Source organism: Pipistrellus kuhlii, unplaced genomic scaffold (assembly GCF_014108245.1).
Source record: "Pipistrellus kuhlii isolate mPipKuh1 unplaced genomic scaffold, mPipKuh1.p scaffold_m20_p_13, whole genome shotgun sequence".
Taxonomy (NCBI): Eukaryota; Metazoa; Chordata; class Mammalia; order Chiroptera; family Vespertilionidae; genus Pipistrellus; species Pipistrellus kuhlii.
This window is the reverse complement of record NW_023425438.1, coordinates 18,643,608-18,660,347: the sequence shown is the minus strand read 5'-3', so window position 1 is coordinate 18,660,347 and position 16,740 is coordinate 18,643,608. Positions and strand designations below refer to the sequence as shown.

General features: G+C 38.0%; 2 protein-coding genes across 10 annotated transcripts in view; one reads left to right on the top strand and one right to left on the bottom strand.

Annotated features, from left to right (window-relative positions):
• PREPL (prolyl endopeptidase like) overlaps nt 1-14,329 on the top strand; it is a 32,322-nt gene extending 17,993 nt beyond the window's left edge. For 8 of the 9 annotated variants that reach the window (XM_036435186.2, XM_045580698.1, XM_045580697.1 and 5 more), the window contains 8 exons: nt 408-593; nt 4,293-4,490; nt 4,784-4,959; nt 6,429-6,645; nt 10,041-10,190; nt 10,575-10,698; nt 12,629-12,702; nt 13,047-14,329. In XM_036435186.2, the coding sequence (XP_036291079.1) occupies nt 408-593; nt 4,293-4,490; nt 4,784-4,959; nt 6,429-6,645; nt 10,041-10,190; nt 10,575-10,698; nt 12,629-12,702; nt 13,047-13,136 (1,215 nt within the window). In that variant the 3' untranslated portion in view covers nt 13,137-14,329. Of the gene's footprint in view, nt 1-407; nt 594-4,292; nt 4,491-4,783; nt 4,960-6,428; nt 6,646-10,040; nt 10,191-10,574; nt 10,699-12,628; nt 12,703-13,046 lie in introns of those variants that run through there. The other variant, XM_045580702.1, reaches the window with a different exon arrangement.
• The window catches only part of SLC3A1 (solute carrier family 3 member 1), a 27,928-nt gene continuing 24,449 nt past the window's right edge, over nt 13,262-16,740 (bottom strand). The window contains exon 10 of the mRNA XM_036435189.2: nt 13,262-14,281. Within this exon, the coding sequence (XP_036291082.1) occupies nt 13,841-14,281 (441 nt within the window). The 3' untranslated portion in view covers nt 13,262-13,840. The remainder of the gene's footprint in view (nt 14,282-16,740) is intronic.

Sequence of the window (16,740 nt, the reverse complement as noted above, 5' to 3'; positions counted from 1 at the left end):
ATCTATGTTTCTAACTCTATGCCTTTCCCTTCCTCTCTGGAAAAAAAAAAAAAAAAAAATCAATAAAATATATCTCTAAAAAATAAAAAAAAATAAAAGAACAAAGTTTTATAAATTCATGATTTTGTGAGTTAGCAATTTGAATTGTTCTCATCTGGCTGTTCTGTCAGTGTCAGTGAGGCTCACTGGTGCTTCCATAGTCAGCTGGATGTCAGTACCCTCACTCAAATGTCCATTGGTTGGCTATCATTCAGTGGTGATGGTCACACTTCAGCCCACATGCAGTTAGCTCATCATAAGACAGTGAAGAAGACTGTGTCTAGTTTTCAGTGGTTTCATCTATGGCTTTGGATTTTGTAGATATCATGTTCTGTTACCTAGATCTCTTCTTACTTTGTTCCACACAGCTAATGAGAACAGCAGCTGATACACCTGCTATAATGAATTGGGACTTATTTTTCACAATGAAGAGAAATACCAAAGTCATAGACTTGGACATGTTTAAGGATCACTGTGTTCTCTTCCTGAAGCACAGCAATCTGCTTTATGTTAATGTGATTGGTCTGGCTGATGACTCAGTTCGGTCTCTGAAGGTATGTTTAATTATTAAAAGACAATACCATTAATCAAAATACATGCAGTTAAGCTTCACCAGAACATCAAATTTTTACTAATATCAATGTACTTTTTCTTAAAGAATTAATTTAAATGACTAGGTCTTTATCAAATTTAAGAGGTAGGTCTCTTTCTATAGATCACCTATTTCTATAGCTTTAGATATAGTAATAACTCAGGCCAACTTGGCAGCTAGTGCCAACCCCTGCCTGCTGCTTCTTCCCACACCCCCAGTAGAGTTAGTGCCTACTGTGTTTGTGCCACACTGCATGCTTGGATCTGCATCATCTCTCTGCCATGTTTCTCACCAGGGCATGAGGAAAAGTGAACTTCGATTTCTTTCAATAAGGGGTGGCAATGGTCTCCACTACAACAGCTGTGATGCTGGCACATGTCCCTGGCAGGCTGATCCACTGGTTTTGCCTGTGGCTGCCAGGAAAGACAATCTGCCTCCACAAGTGAACTTACAATGGCACCCTTAATGCCCAGTATTAAAGCCGCATTAACATGTGAGTTAAGACACCAGACACTGAAGCACAGAGGAGAGGCCTGCATTTTCCTTAATATGGAAAGGGTTGTGGAGCCAATTGGCCAGTAAGCATAGACCGCTTACACCTCCCTAACTGCAGTGTTGTCGCAATTTCTGTTAAAATGCAATTCCTGGAAATTCACCGGGAATTGAATTTCTATGCGCAGAGCACTGTATGGGGCACTCTAGAGTGGAAAGACAGCAGGACAAAATATCTAGCCTTAAGGAGGATACAGTTAATCATGAGCTTCAACTAACAAAGAGCAGGTAGAAGGTGGTTTGAATAAATGGTGTCAAGAATGAAGGAGATATAAAATAACTATTAGGATACACAGTAATAGTTGTTATAGGCAAGATCCAAAGAGGATAGACAGGAATTTGATGAGTAGGAAGGGAAATGGTATTCTAGGATGAGGACATCTATCAAATGAAGCACTAAGCTGGAGTAGCTCAGAAAATGGTCAGGAAACTGCTAGTAATTCTGTTTTATTATACAGTAGATTTATGGGGGATGACGCTATGGTTTGACGTTCTTTGATTGTCACAGTAATGAATTTATGCATAAATTATGAAGAGGGGAAACATGAAATTTGAGGGTAGGAGAGTGATTTGAGGAGTGAGTTATGCTTCATGAGGTTATCTGGTAGCCACATTAGGACATACTGAAGCAGCGGGAGATAAAAGGCAGGGAGATTAGTTTTAAGATTGTTATAGTTATATAAAATAAGAAATTACCAGGCCCTAAAATTTTCTAGCAACCTCATAAAATCAAATTATCAAATGTAATATCTGATGTCTTAGAGGACTTGTCCTAAAACACAAATGGTGATTTTACTTTAGCAAATTTTTATTGGTTTCATCTACTAGATTCTTATTTGCTGACTGAATTCTAATTCACAATCTATGTGAATACAGATGGAAGGAAATATATAATTCCTAGCAGTGCATTTATAACACAAAATTCTGTTAAGAAAATTAGGAATGTCATGAGTTGACTCTGTTATAAGATTTGACTTTTAAGTAAATATGACCTTTTATATTTTTTGTCAGTATTTCTATTTTCCATGGTTATAACTTCCATTAGAATAAGCATCATGTGTTTAGTTTATTTCCTCTGCTTTATTCCCTAACCCTCCCAACCTGTAGGACCTCTTATGCCATGTATAATGTTCTGAGTCAGTATCACATGGAATCAGATACTGTATTGTATGGCAGGTGCTAAAGAGGATTTCGCAGATGCGAGCCTTTTCACGAACTGCATTACACTGATTGATATGCATAGGCAGCACTATATACGAAGGACAAAACCTTTGGGCCAATTTTCTTTCCGCATTTAAGATACAATTATTCTTGGGTGCTGTCCATTAATATACATGGTAGATACTACGGGCTTATCCAAGTGGGAAATGTGGCTTAAGATATTCTTGAGATCATTAATACTTTATTTCTGCATTAGCTGGACAGACTTTAAAAAGTCTATAGCCGCCGAAACAGGTTTGGCTCAGTGGATAGACCATCGGCCTGCAGACTGAAGGGTCCCAGGTTCGATTCCGGTCAAGGGCATGTATCTCGGTTGTGCGCACATCCCCAGTGGGGGGGTGCAAGAGGCAGCTGACCGATGATTCTCTCTCATCGATGTTTCTAACTTTCTATCCCTCTCTCTTCCTCTCTAAAAAATCAATAAAATATATTTTAAAAATAAAAAATAAAAAAATAAAAAGTTTATAGCCTTGGAACAGTTGTTATTATAATTAAAACTCTAACTTTGATCCATTAGTTTAATACACCCAAAGGACTTATTGCTTTATTGGAACCACTTGGTGTAAAACTAGAGCAACTTAATATGTGGATCACACAGAAACTTTTAAAGTCACCAAAGGACAGAACTTGTGCCTCTCAGGGCCGAGGACCCTTGTCCCCTCAGCCTGAGGCCTGGTTGCAATGTTAACAGCGGTGCTTGTTTGTTCCCTTCCCACTAAGGACTCGGTTTGCTCGCTCCATTCATGTGACCAGCTTTCCCAACTTTCATGATTACACTTTTCTTTCTGGTTATAGCTTGCATTTAGATACATTGTCCTTGAAAATAATCCTCAATCTGAGGAGAATAAATCGGGGACTCTTATAAAGAAATATTGCAAATGTATGTCCTTATTAGTTTCAGGAAAATAGATTCTTTGGATTAATTACAAGAAATTTGCTCTGTAAACATAAGCTCTTTGGCTGTAGTTTCTACAATTTAAATGGTGCACTCTCTATGCACACATCCCCCACTTATCCTTTCTGAATAGTGCCCACCAGTGACTTTGCTGGGCCAAGACCTCTGATTTTCTCAGGAATTTGCTCCTTCTACAATTACTCAGGAAAAGAAAGGCAATTTTCTTTTAATGTTCTGACTCCTGGTACCATTTCTAAGACACTGTCAGCCTGCTTACCGGAGTTCTTTAAAAGGTGTAAGAAGGATGTTAGTGGAAGGCTTGAAGCAGGACCCTGCTGCTCTGAGAGAATAAATTTTGATTCCTTTCCTTTTTTTCTTAAAGTTAAGAATCTTAATCATAATAGCTCTGAGTCTTTCAGAGTGAATGTGCAGGAAAGGTTTTGTTCTGCACAATGGTTAGCCTAGGAGCTAAAGTTAGAAACAAATTGTAAATGCTTTAGTGCTGCTGCGCCATTTTGTAACCCAGGAATAATAACTGTCATCACTGTGGCTGTCTGGGCAGCAGAGCGTGGGCTGGTGGGTAAATTATTAAAAATACATGTCTGAGATTTCGTGTTCTATGAGGACAGAGATCTTGAAGATGTTGCTTGGTTCTGAATTACTATTTGATTTGCTCTTATTAATCCTTTTGCTGTTATTTTATTGCCCAAGTTTATGCCCCAAAATAAACTTTTTTACTAGAGAGTTCATATAAATCCAAAATCATGATAAACTATTTTCTATCATTTTCCTTATTTTATTGATCATTGGTATAGTATTATTTGTCTTTTACTTGAAATGTATTTTGTTGTGCTAAAGTAATCCTTAAATGAAGCATTATATGATAATGGATAGAACCTGATGTTTACATTATCTTGTTTCAAGCAGACCCAGAAATTTAATTAATATACCTAGTGTCTAGATAAAGAGTAAAAATAACTTCTATTTTTTTAGCTCCCTCCTTGGGCCTGTGGATTCATAATGGATTCAAATTCAGACCCAAAGAACTGTCCCTTTCAGCTTTGCTCTCCAATACGTCCTCCAAAATATTACATATATAAGTTCGCAGAAGGCAAACTGTTTGAGGAAACTGGACATGAAGACCCAATCACAAAGACTAGTCGTGTTTTACGTGTAGAAGCCAAAAGCAAGGTAAGTCTTTGTAATCTCCACTGTCAGCCCCCATTTACTGCAAGCCTACTGTTTGTCAAGTATTGTACAGTTCCTCATGTTGTGGTGACCCCCAACCATAAAATTATTTTTGTTTCTACTTCATAACTGTAATTTTGCTACTGTTATAAATCATAATGTAAATATGGTCTCTTAAGAGACCATAACTCTTCGTCTTAAAGTTCTGCTCAGCGTCAGTAAGCAGAACATAAAATAGGTGATAAAACTGTTTGAAAATACTCTTTTTTACATAGATAATAAATCTTTATTTCCAGGATGGAAGATTAGTGCCAATGACTATCTTCCACAAAACAGATTCTGAGGACTTGCAGAAAAAACCTCTCCTGGTCCATGTGTATGGAGCTTATGGCATGGACTTGAAAATGAATTTCAGGCCTGAAAGGAGGGCGCTGGTGGACGATGGATGGATATTAGCATATTGCCATGTTCGGTGAGTCTGCATATTTATCCTGGCATATGAGTGTGAGAGCACGGTGACAGATGTCCAAAATAACATGAGCAAAAACTTTATTTTTTCAATTGTGTTGAATTTATGGATTTCTACACCTATGCTGGCGGTGGAACTTGGTAACATTATTTGAACCAAAAAACAAAAGGGTCCATTTTTTAGGATATTGTATCAGACTTTTAGGATTTTTAGAATACTACCTGTCTCTGCTTATTTGGTAACATTATTTCCATTTAATTCTCCCTAGTTTAGGTTTTTCTAAAATAGTCTCTTAAACTGAACTCCTTTTTTCCAATCTAATTTCTATTTTATTCTAGCTGTTTTCAAGACACAAATATTATTGTGTCTCTGCTTAAAATCCTTCACTAACTCCCCATCTCCATAATAAAGTCCAGATTTCTCAGTATAGTATTTAACAACCTGATGACCTCTCTCATCTCTGTACAGACATCTGTTATCACTGCCCACGCATGTCCTGTGCTCCCACCATACACTCCACAGCCAGCCTTGCTTGTCCTTCCAGGCGACAGGCTGCTTTCCCTCGGTGCCCTGGCTCATGCAGTGTCCTGATGTCATCCTTGCTTTTTCTCTGGGAATTTACATTCTTCCTTCCACTTATGTATTATCTCCATATTAAGCATATGTGTTCCTGACACATGGATGTTCTTTCTTCCACTTCTGAGACACCTTTTAAATCAGTGGTTCTCAACCTTTCTAACGCTTCGACCATTTAATACAGTTCCTCAGTTTTTGGTGACCCCCCAACCATAAAATTATTTTCGTTACTACCTCATAACTAAGATTTTGCTACTGCTATGAATCATAATGTAAATATCTGTGTTTTCCGATGGTCTTAGGCGACCCTGCTAGCAGTTCTCAATCTGTGGGTCACGACCCACAGGTTGAGGACCACTGCTGTAGAGCCTAAGACCACCGGAAAACACAGATATAACATGAGGAACTCTATTAAAGGGTCATAGCATTAGAAAGTGTTGAGAACAACTGCCTTAAATACATTTGTGTAATAGCAGCAACCAGATTTCTTGGTAGCTGTTTTCGTTCCCCACAAAATTATGATCTTCTCTGGGGCAGGGGATGTTTGCTTATTTATGTTTTTAAGGCCTGCATTTAGCACAATGTCTGGTAAATACTAGGCAGGCACTCAAAACATGTCTATTGATTGTCTACATCAGGGGTTAGCAAACTTTTTCTCTAAAGAACTAAATAATAAACATTGTAGGCTTTGCAGCCACATGTGGCTCTGCTGCACATTCCTGGTTGGGGTTTTTTCTTCCAACCTTTGAAAATGTGAAAACTGCTTTTAGCTCGAGGGCCATACAAAAACAGGCCTCTGGGTAGATTTGGCCCATGATATAGTTTGCTGACTCCGACCTATATTATTATTATTTTTTTTTTCTCTCCACTAAAACCTTTTTGCCATTTAATTTCAGGGGTGGTGGTGAGTTAGGCCTCCACTGGCACACTGATGGCCGGCTAACTAAAAAACTCAATGGCCTTGCTGACTTAGAGGCTTGCATTAAGACGCTTCATGACCAAGGCTTTTCTCAGCCAAGTCTAACAACCCTGACTGCTTTCAGTGCTGGAGGGGTGCTTGTGGGAGCGTTGTGTAACTCTAAGCCAGAGCTCCTGAGAGCTGTGACTATGGAGGTGAGTACACTCAGTCTCTGATTGTTTACAGAATGGGGAGGCATGAAGCCATACACTGCCCTGAGAAAAAATTCTGATTGACCATAGCATATGAGTGTAACAAAGCTTTTCAATTTCAAACAAAGAATTATAGCTCTGAGTGAACTTCTAAAGTTAATTTAATCCAACTACTCGCCCTTTACTTTTCCCTGACAGTGTTCTTTATTATGTTTTAAGGATTTCAATTGAAGGGTATTAATAGCTATCCCCATTGTGTGTGTGTGTGTGTGTGTGTGTGTGTGTGTGTGTGAGAACATTTAGAGTTGGTGTAAGAGACAAAGCATATAAGACTCACCAGCTTCGGGAAGTAAGGCAGAGTGCCCTGGGACTCTGAAATGCACCAAGTATTTTATTCCATTGCCCATCAACCTTTCAGTCCTGATTTTAGGGGCTCTCTGGTTTTACTCTATTTTTAATGGTCCTTAGGGATAGTTTTTCTATACTTCAATTGAAATACCTTATTCTGAAAATGCTTGATAGCCTTTTCCTTCTGTCCAAAATTACGATGTTATAGCAGCTCATCTCTCCTGTTTCTTGGTTAGATGCTTTAGGAAATAAAATTATTAGGGTGAGCAGAGTAAAATATTTTTAAGTTTTTTATTTTGAGTGTGTGGGGTGTATGCTGTGGGTTTGTATAAAATACGTGTTAAATAATTCTGAACTGAACATCTGGCTTTTTTTTTTTTTAATAGAAATACGGATAGGGGAAGAAAAACCTAACACAAAGATAATAATGGAAAAATTATTTGCACTATAAATAAGCTTCAACCTTTGACTTTTAGAAATTAGGAAGGAAATCAGAAATGTATGTGTAAGGATTTTTATCCCACACTAGAGGCCCAGAGTATGAAATTCATGCACTTGGGGAGGGTTCCCTCAGCCTGGCCTGCGCCCTCTCGCAGTTTGGGAGTCCTGGACGGATATCCAACTGGTGGCTTAGGCCCACTAAGCCATCAGTCAGACACCCTTAGCATTGCTATGGAGGTGGGAGAGGCTTCGACCACTGCCACAGTGCCCACCAGCCGTGAGCCCAACTTCTGGCTGAGCAGCGCTCCCTGTGTGGGAGCACACTGACCACCAGGGGGCAGCTCCTGCATTGAGTGCCTGCCCCCTGGTGGTCAGTGCGAATCATAGTGACTAGTCATTCCATCATTCAGTCATTAGCATATTAGCCTTTTATTATATAGGATTGCTTATAATAGTGAAGAATTGAAATCTTCAATTATTCCAATAATAGAGTATATATATATCCAAAAATATTAGTAGGATCTGTATTAGTCAGTTCTTTAAAAAAAAATATATATATTGATTTTTTTACAGAGAAGAAGGTAGAGGGACAGAGTTAGAAACATTGATGAGAGAAAAACATTGATCAGCTGCCTCCTGCACATCTCCCACTGGGGATGTGCCCCCAACCAAGGTACATGCCCTTGATTGGAATTGAACCTGGGACCTTTCAGTCCGCAGGCCAACACTCTATCCACTGAGCAAACCAGAGTCAACTATTAGTCAGTTCTTAATCAGAAGCATCAGAACCGTAGTTCTTCATTAGAAGCACTAGTTCTTAATTAGAAGCACATGACTAATTTAAGCAGAAAAAGGATTTATTGAAGTGTATTGGGTGAGGGTGGGTATGGAACCAGTCTTAGAGGCTGCACAACCAGAAGCATGTCTGAAATATACCATTAACCTATCCCATGAAGCTATCACTACCCCCAGGATCAGGCAGAAGTCACTTCAAACTGCCAGGGAACTCCACCACCACCACCCCCCCCCCCAACTGCTCTTAGAAACCTGATATGGCTGTGGCAATCTTGTCAGAATACATTCTCTGTGGTCCCTACTTCTTTCAGTCACTAACTTCCCATTCAGAATTTGGAGCACATTGTGTATGATTGGTAGACTGAAGTCATGTGGCTACCTCTGCGCTGGAGGGGAAGCTGGGAAAGGAACTACTTAGCATTTAGTACCTCTGCTCACAAGGTTTGGGATACTCTAACTGCAGAAAAGGAGTTCAGGTGCTAGGCACCCAAAAAGAATTCCATTTGCCCATGTGGTTAATGTTAATGCAAGAGAAAGCTGAAAAGACCATAAAATTAAGTGGAAAAAAAAGCAGCTACCATTTTATTAAATGTTTTAACACTATATAAGCCAATGAGTGATTTTTCTCTTCTTTCAAGTTGGATATTTTCCATATTTTCTTCAATTTGCATTTATCTTTTATTTTTATGTAAAATATCCAAATGGTGAAAGAAAATTAATTCATGTATTGCTGAGTTTTTATTTTTTATTTTTAATTGTGGTAAAATAACAAAATTTACCTCTTCACCATTTGTTTTGTTAATCCCAAAGATATTTTTTTCCCATTGATTTTCAGATAGAGTGGAAGTGATGGGGAGAGAGAAAAACATTGAGGTGAGAGAGACACATTGATTGGTTTCCTCCCACACCCACCCTAACTGGGGCGAGGGGTGGGAGAATCAAGCCTTCAACCGAGGTACATGCCCTTGACCAAATTAAGCCCATGATGCTCTAACCATGAGAAAACTGTCCAGGGCACCTCTTCACCATTTTTAAGTTACAGTGTGAGTCCATTCATACTATTGTGCAACTAATTTCCCAGAACTCTTCATTGTGCAAAATTGAAATTCTATACCCATTAAGTTACAACTCTTCAGTTTCCTCTTCCCCAGCCCCTGAGAACCACCATTTACCTCTGTCTCTCTGGATTTTACTAAGGTACCACCTAGAAATGGGGTTCTTATGTAACTGGTTTATTTCACTTAGGTAATGTCCTTAAGGTGCATTTGTGTTGTGGCATGTGTGAGAATTTCCTTCTTTAATAGCTAGCTTTCCTAATAGATGTGAAGTGGTATTTCTTTTATATAAAAATGGGTATGTGTGTCTGTGTGTGTGTGTGTGTGTGTGTGTGTGTGTGAATAAAAGGCACAAAATATGTGAAATCCTATATAATAAAAGGCTAATATGCAAATTGTCCTTTTGACCTGGAATCCACCAGGGGGTGGGGCCGGACGGACAGCACCCTTGCATGAATTTGTGCACTGGGCCTCTAGTTAAAATATAAGCCCTTTGTGTGTGTGTGTGTGTGTGTGTGTGTGTGTGTGTATATATATCACTTAAGAGGTCTGAACATCTAAAAAGCCGATATAAAGCCCAGGTGCTGGGTAAGGACTGAGGAATGTGTGCGGCTCCTGGCTTCTACATTGCTTTCTAAGCTCTGTTCTCTCATGTCAACATATATATTCATAATGTATATTTCCCTGTAACTCATTTTACCAATTTGTTAGTCAAAGTTTAAGTCCCTTTGGCTTTTTTTTTTTTTTTTTTTTTTTTAGGCACCTTTCTTGGATGTTCTCAACACCATGATGGATACTACACTTCCTCTGACATTAGAAGAATTAGAAGAATGGGGGAATCCTTCATCTGATCAAAAACATAGGAGCTACATAAAAAGTTACTGCCCATATCAAAATATTAAACCTCAGGTAGTGAAAGACAGTTACGATATTACTATCTCAAGTGACCAAGTGAAGATGATCAAAAGGACACTTACCTGAGCTCAGGCCAGAATTCAGTAGACCTTTAGTTGTTTCTACTATAAAACCCAGACACCTTTCAGCACTGCCGCTGCTCATATTCCATGCTGGTTTCAGTAGGGTCATGGTCTCTCTGGTTGAGAAAATACTATTCCAGATAATGAGTAGTCTAGTACTCTAATACCATAGATTTCTCAAGAATATCAAATAAAGGGGGGAAATGTAGCATTGGGGGGGGGGGGGGAATTAGAGGTAATTATTTTTCATAATTTGTAAGATAGAAAGTGGCCATAAGAAATAATATACATTCTTTGTACATTCATTTTCTTACAGCATTATCCTTCAGTTCACATCACAGCTTATGAAAATGATGAACGGGTACCTCTGAAAGGAATTGTAAACTACACTGAGAAACTCAAAGAAGCCGTTATGAAGCACGCTAAGGACAATGGTGAAGGTGAGGGACTACTAAGAAGCAGGAACATAGCTAAGCAGACTATTACCTTCAGCATACTGCTCAGAGGAATTCATTTCATGTACAGACCAAATTACCAACCTATGATTTGGGACAAATTATTGTTTTTTCTATGTTGACTACTAATTAAAGCACACTTTATAACCAGTTAATAATGAGGATTTTGTAATCAAACACGATAATTTCAAGAGAAACATCAAAAGTGCTTTATTCAAAGCAATGTCCATTGCTAGCTACACATTTCCCCCATCTTTCAGGTAATTTGTGGATACTGTCTCAATAGAACCTTTCTTGTCTTGAGGCAAACCATTCAGAGACCCAATTTTCCACTTCATACGTTTTTAAGTGCTGCTCAGAAAGTGCGTGTGCCATCAATCAGAACAAATGGTAATCTGAAGGAGCAAGGTCTGGTGTATATGGCCAATGGGTTAATACTTCCCAGGCAAGATCTTTTAATATTGGAAGTGTGTGATGGTGTGTTATGATGAAGCAAAATTACTTTGCCGTGTCTTCTGGCCCATTCTGGTAGTTTTACGATCAAAGCATGGTTCAAATTGACTATTTGTTGTTGGTAACGATCAGTATTAACGTTTAACTTGGTTTTAAAAGCTCCTTTCTTGGTGGAATTGGTAATACACCACACCTTACTGATCCTACCAGACGCAGAACATTGTCTTCTTTCCGAAGCGATTTGGCCTTGCAGTTCATGTTGATAGTTGACCTGAGTCAGCCCATGATTTTGTGCATTTGGGATTCTCAAAATAAATCCACTTTTCATTGCCAGTCAGAATTCGATGCAAAAAATACTTTTTTTTCGTGCGCTTGAAGCAACATTTTACTGATGACTTTTCAGTTTTCCATTTGTCTTTCGTCCAGTTGATGTGGCACCCATTTTCCTTCAAAATCTTTCCCATTGCTTGTAAATGATCAGAAATTGTTTGCTGAGCAACATTTAATATTTCTGCAAATTGGTTTTGAGTTTGACATATATCTTCATCCAATTATGCTTGTAATTGTTGGTCTTTAAACTTTTTGGGTTGATCTGTACGTTCTGTCTTTCACATCAAAATCATCACTTCTAAAGTGTTTAAACCAGCATTGACAAGTATCTTGAGATGGAGCATGTTCACCATAAGCTTCCCGAAGTATATAACTTTTAGCAGCACTTTTCTTCAAAATAATGAATTAAAACTTCCTGCAAATGCTCTTTTTTTGGCACAAAATTTGACATTTTCAAGCATAAAAATATCTATGATGTTAACACCTTCAGAAAATTTGACATTTGAAGTTTTGAATCTTGCTGTCAATACAATAAAATAGCATACATATCAAATCACATATATAGCAACATATGTGTAACTCCATCTATTGGAAAAAATCCGCATTATTAACTGGTACACTTAGTAATATTAATTGAGCCATTACTCTTGAGAATCTATTTTTTAAAAAAGAAAAAAGAAAAAAAAGGGTTCTGAAGTTTTTGCTCTGGAGCCTCAGTGCCCAAACTAATGGCTTTAATTTTCTCTAGATCTTTGTGTTTTATTAAACAAGAGCTCTTACCTTTTTTTCTTGCCAATACATCCCAGACCTTCAGAGCCAGGTGGGAGGACCCACATTCATGTTTCCAGACGGTTGCCCTGTGCCCAGCTCTGTCTCACTCTCACCACTGCTGTAGTGGGTGTTTCTGGGTCTCAAGACTCTCTCAGACTTCACAGGGCCAGTGGCTTCCTCCTCGGTCACAGCCTTCTTTCTCCCTATGGTCCTGCTCCTGCCGGCCCCTTCCCATCTCTCTGTTGGAAGTGATGGTTCAGGCCTTTTCCTTCTCTATCGTTTTCACAGGTTACTTAGAAAGGGGGGAGGAGCAGAAATGGGCCAAGAACTTTCTAATTGTTTCATATGTTAACTCTTTCAGGCTATCAGGCCCCCAATATTATTTTAGACATTCAGCCTGGAGGCAATCATGTGATTGAGGATTCTCACAAAAAGGTATGTTGTCCAGCCCTCTCAGTTGACAGATCCTCAGACAGAAGTGTGCTCCACATTTCAGTGGTTGGGGCGGGGTGGGCCACATTCAGGTCTGTGACTGAGACCAGGAGGGTGAGGAAGAACACTGAGTCCGTCAGAGGAGCAGGCTCTCTCTAGTGCTTGTGAGCTCTCTTCATGTAATTGAACCTTAATCGGTGGCAGCCTTCTGCCTCTGTCCCAAGGAAAGTGGCCCTACCGTAAGTTGCTGACTTGAGGGTTAGGTGAAGAAGATGGACAGACAGACTTAGACACTGGAGTTTTACTACCAAGGCCTTCCATCTAATTTTTTAATGTGTGTCTTTTAGATTACAGCCCAGATTAAATTCCTGTATGAGGAACTTGGACTTGACAGCACTGGTGTTTTCGAGACTCTTAAGAAATATGTAAGATTCTGAAATTCTGTGGAAATTGGAAATACATGGAAGTATTTCCTAGTTTTATTTGCAGTTGGGTTAGCAAAAGTGAGATATTTATAAGTAAATGAATAGTTTATTAAAATTTGCTTCTCCTAATTTTGTTCAGTGTATACATCTCACACTGTTCTCTCCTTGGTGTATATGCCCCTTACCTAGGAAAATAGATTTCTAATCAGAGGATGTGGAGAGGGGGGTAAGGAAGAGTTGGTGGCAGTAGAGCACTCCCCTCTCCCCATCAAAACAGCTTTGTGTTTGTTTTACTAAAATTTCATTTGAACAGTTTGCAAATCAAGGTCCTGCCTCTATGCTAGTGAACATTTTTAGACACTTTAGTGGTAAGTCATGCTCCAGTTTCTGTGCCTGTATTTTGTGGAATGAGAACATTCTTCACATTAAAATGAATTAGATCTTTGTAATAATCTGGGGTCCTGAGGTGTTCTGATGATCTCTATTGATGCCTTGTCAAAAAGTTACAAGTTCCTGCATGTGATAATTTTATTTTAAACATTATTCTTTAAAAACATTGAGAACCTTTCCTAAAGCAGTTACATTCAAGCTGCAGATATATTTAAGAATTAATGATTGTCTGTAAAGTTTGCCCAGCAGTGTACTGTACACTAAGTTACCGCAAATGCTGAGAGTAGAACGGAAAGCCAGTGTCTTCACCTCCTCCGCAGAGATGTCTAGCAAAGGCTGTGCAGGATGTTTAACACACTGGAGTAGCACGCCCGGCTGGAAACAAAACATCTGTCCCTGGCGTCTGCTTGCTGATGCAGGAGAGTCTTTGTATTGTATTCAAAGATGAATCCTTCTCCCTTGCCCAGTGCAATGGCTTGCGTGTCAACTTCACTTCCTTTCTTGGTGGAATTGGTACTTAACTTTATCCTCACTGTTGTGGGAATGTTTGAAATAATTTCCTTTAGATTTAGCAGTGATGATTCTCCAAAATTCAGAACCACCAGGAAGACTCTGTCTATGCCATTCATTTCTCTTGTGTACACGACATGGTGGCTGTCTGTCCTCAAATAGCAAAACCAGCCCCTGTTGAGGAGCAGCTCATTGGCATGCAGCAAACTCAGTTCTTGATATAACGTTAATGCTGATCTGGGCTGAGCCTTTTGGACCTGTTTTTTTAAAAAAGTATTAGGATAAATGTTTGATTCTAATTTTTTTTTTAATAGCTTTAGTATCAAATAAGAAATTTCCCCAAAAATCTTGCTTCAGTTTGCCCCTTCAAATAATTATCAAACTGTAATAATAAACTACTGATAGAAATTGCAAATGCAGGGTTCCACCTTGTCGGTGCAGTATGTACATCATCTTGACCAGAGCTGAAGTAGAGAGCAGATTGGACTCCATTTTAGGAATCCCAAAACAGTGCCCATGTCAAAGTTAGTGGATACTTAACTTGCCTAAATAAAAGTCCCTTCATTCTCTATTGTAACTGGCAGAAAAGCAGCCATGATGGCCACAGACTCAGAACTGCTGGTGAATTCTCTGTTCCCTTTCATAGAATTGTAGGTATGTTTGCCATAATTTTTGCAGACATGTATTCATGCATAGCTAATGAACAGAAAGTTGCAAAAAAGGATGCAAAAAATGCTGCCTAAAATAAAAATCAGTACTTTTTTTAACCAACATAAATAATTTAATGTATTTATTTTTTCTTTAACATGTCAAGCATCTTTTGTTATATAATTCCTTTAATGTCATTTTAAAGGCAAAAAACTATTCTCTTTCATTTCAGCATTCAAGTTTTTAATATTTTTTTTATATTCATAGTGTGTCTCCCGCCCCCCAAATTTGGATAATTTAGGATATAAATATAAGAAAGACAATTACTATGTCAAAGAGTATGGACACTTGATACATTATGCCAAATCTTTATCAGAGCTGTTGCCAAATCAGTGATAATGTTCATTTCATTATGCCCCTGCCAGCCATGTTGACTGGTGGTTTTGGTGATTGTTGTTTGGGCAGGTGCCTAATGTGTAGTCTTTCGTGAATATTTAATGGATGTTTAAAATGCATTTATTCTGTTTACCAGGTATAACAGTATTTATGATACATGTATATGCTATATGTATATGACCTGTCAAATTACTATTAACATTTTCTATAGCATTAGATATTGCATGAAAAAGCATAAGAAGTGCCCGATAATTGTTAAACATTATTTTTGTTAAACATTATTTTTGTCTACTCGATTTACCAGTTACTAGAAGTATGTTGAAGTGTCTCTCGGTAATTGTGGATTTGTCAGTTTCCCTGCATTTCTCACAGTACTTACTTGTTTTATATATTTTGAAGTTATTGTAGATACATAGATTCATGATTTGTAGTGGAATGCTCTTTTATCTGTTTTCTAAAATTTGCCTTTCTCTCAATGCTTTTCATATTGAATTCTATTTTGTCTGCTATTAAATATTTCACACCTGCTTTTGGTAACTTTACTTTTTTAAATAGGAAATGCATGTGTACAGTATAAAACTCAATTATAAGCGTATATGAACATATAAAATAAAAAGGTTTTCTTCAATACCAACCCCTAGTTTCCCAGTCCCTTTCTCAGAGATAGACACTGTTGCTATTTACATATTCTTTCATTTTATGTATAATGAAATAAGCCATTCTGTGCCTATGCAAACATATACTTTTTTCTTCTTACACAAATAGTGGCATGTTACCATTCTTACTTTTTTGTATTACTTAGTATATGTTAGAGGTGGTCTCATATCAACACACATAGGATCTCCCTTATTCTTTTTAAAAGTTGTATATTAGCCTATTGTGCAGAATTAACCATAAATGATCCAGCTGATTGTTGATACATTTAAATCATTTCTAAAGTCTTCTGCTATTAAAAACAATGCTTCAGTAGAGATCCATGTCTCTTTGCTGTGTACAAATATTCCTAGATACAGATATTTACAAATAAAATTATTCAGTCAAAAGGTATTATGCATTTTTTCTTTTGATAAGTATAGCCAGGAGGCAAGCTTTTTTTTTGGTTATCATTTGTCCTCAGTGTCTATATTTTCTTTTTTTGTTGTTAATCCTCACAAGGATATTTTTCTATTAATTTTTAGAGAGAGTGGAAGGGAGGGGAAGAGACAGAGAGAGAGAAACATCGATTGGTTCCCTCCCACACATCCCCAACCAGGTCTGAAGATCAAGCTTGCATCCAAGGTACGTGCCCTTGACTAGAATCGAGCCCGTGATACTTCAGTCCTCAGATCAACACTGTCCAAAAAGCCAAACTGGCTAAAGACCATTGTATTTAGTTCTGGGTCCTTGGGTTTAGTCATGTCTTATGTCAGATTTTGTCTTTAGATTGCTCTAATCTGAGTATTCTTATCTTTTATATTTGTGGTCACCATATGCTTAGACATAATGCTGTAGCCTAATTTTCTCTTTAACTTACTTTTTATTTTCTTCCTTTTTGGCTTTTTATTGGATCAATTGGTTATCTTTATGACATTTTTTCCCTTCTAATGTTCTTTGAAATTATACAGTTATGTCTATTCTTCTAATGGTTACCGTTAAAATTGTAATAGCCATTTAAAAATATAATGTTTTAGCC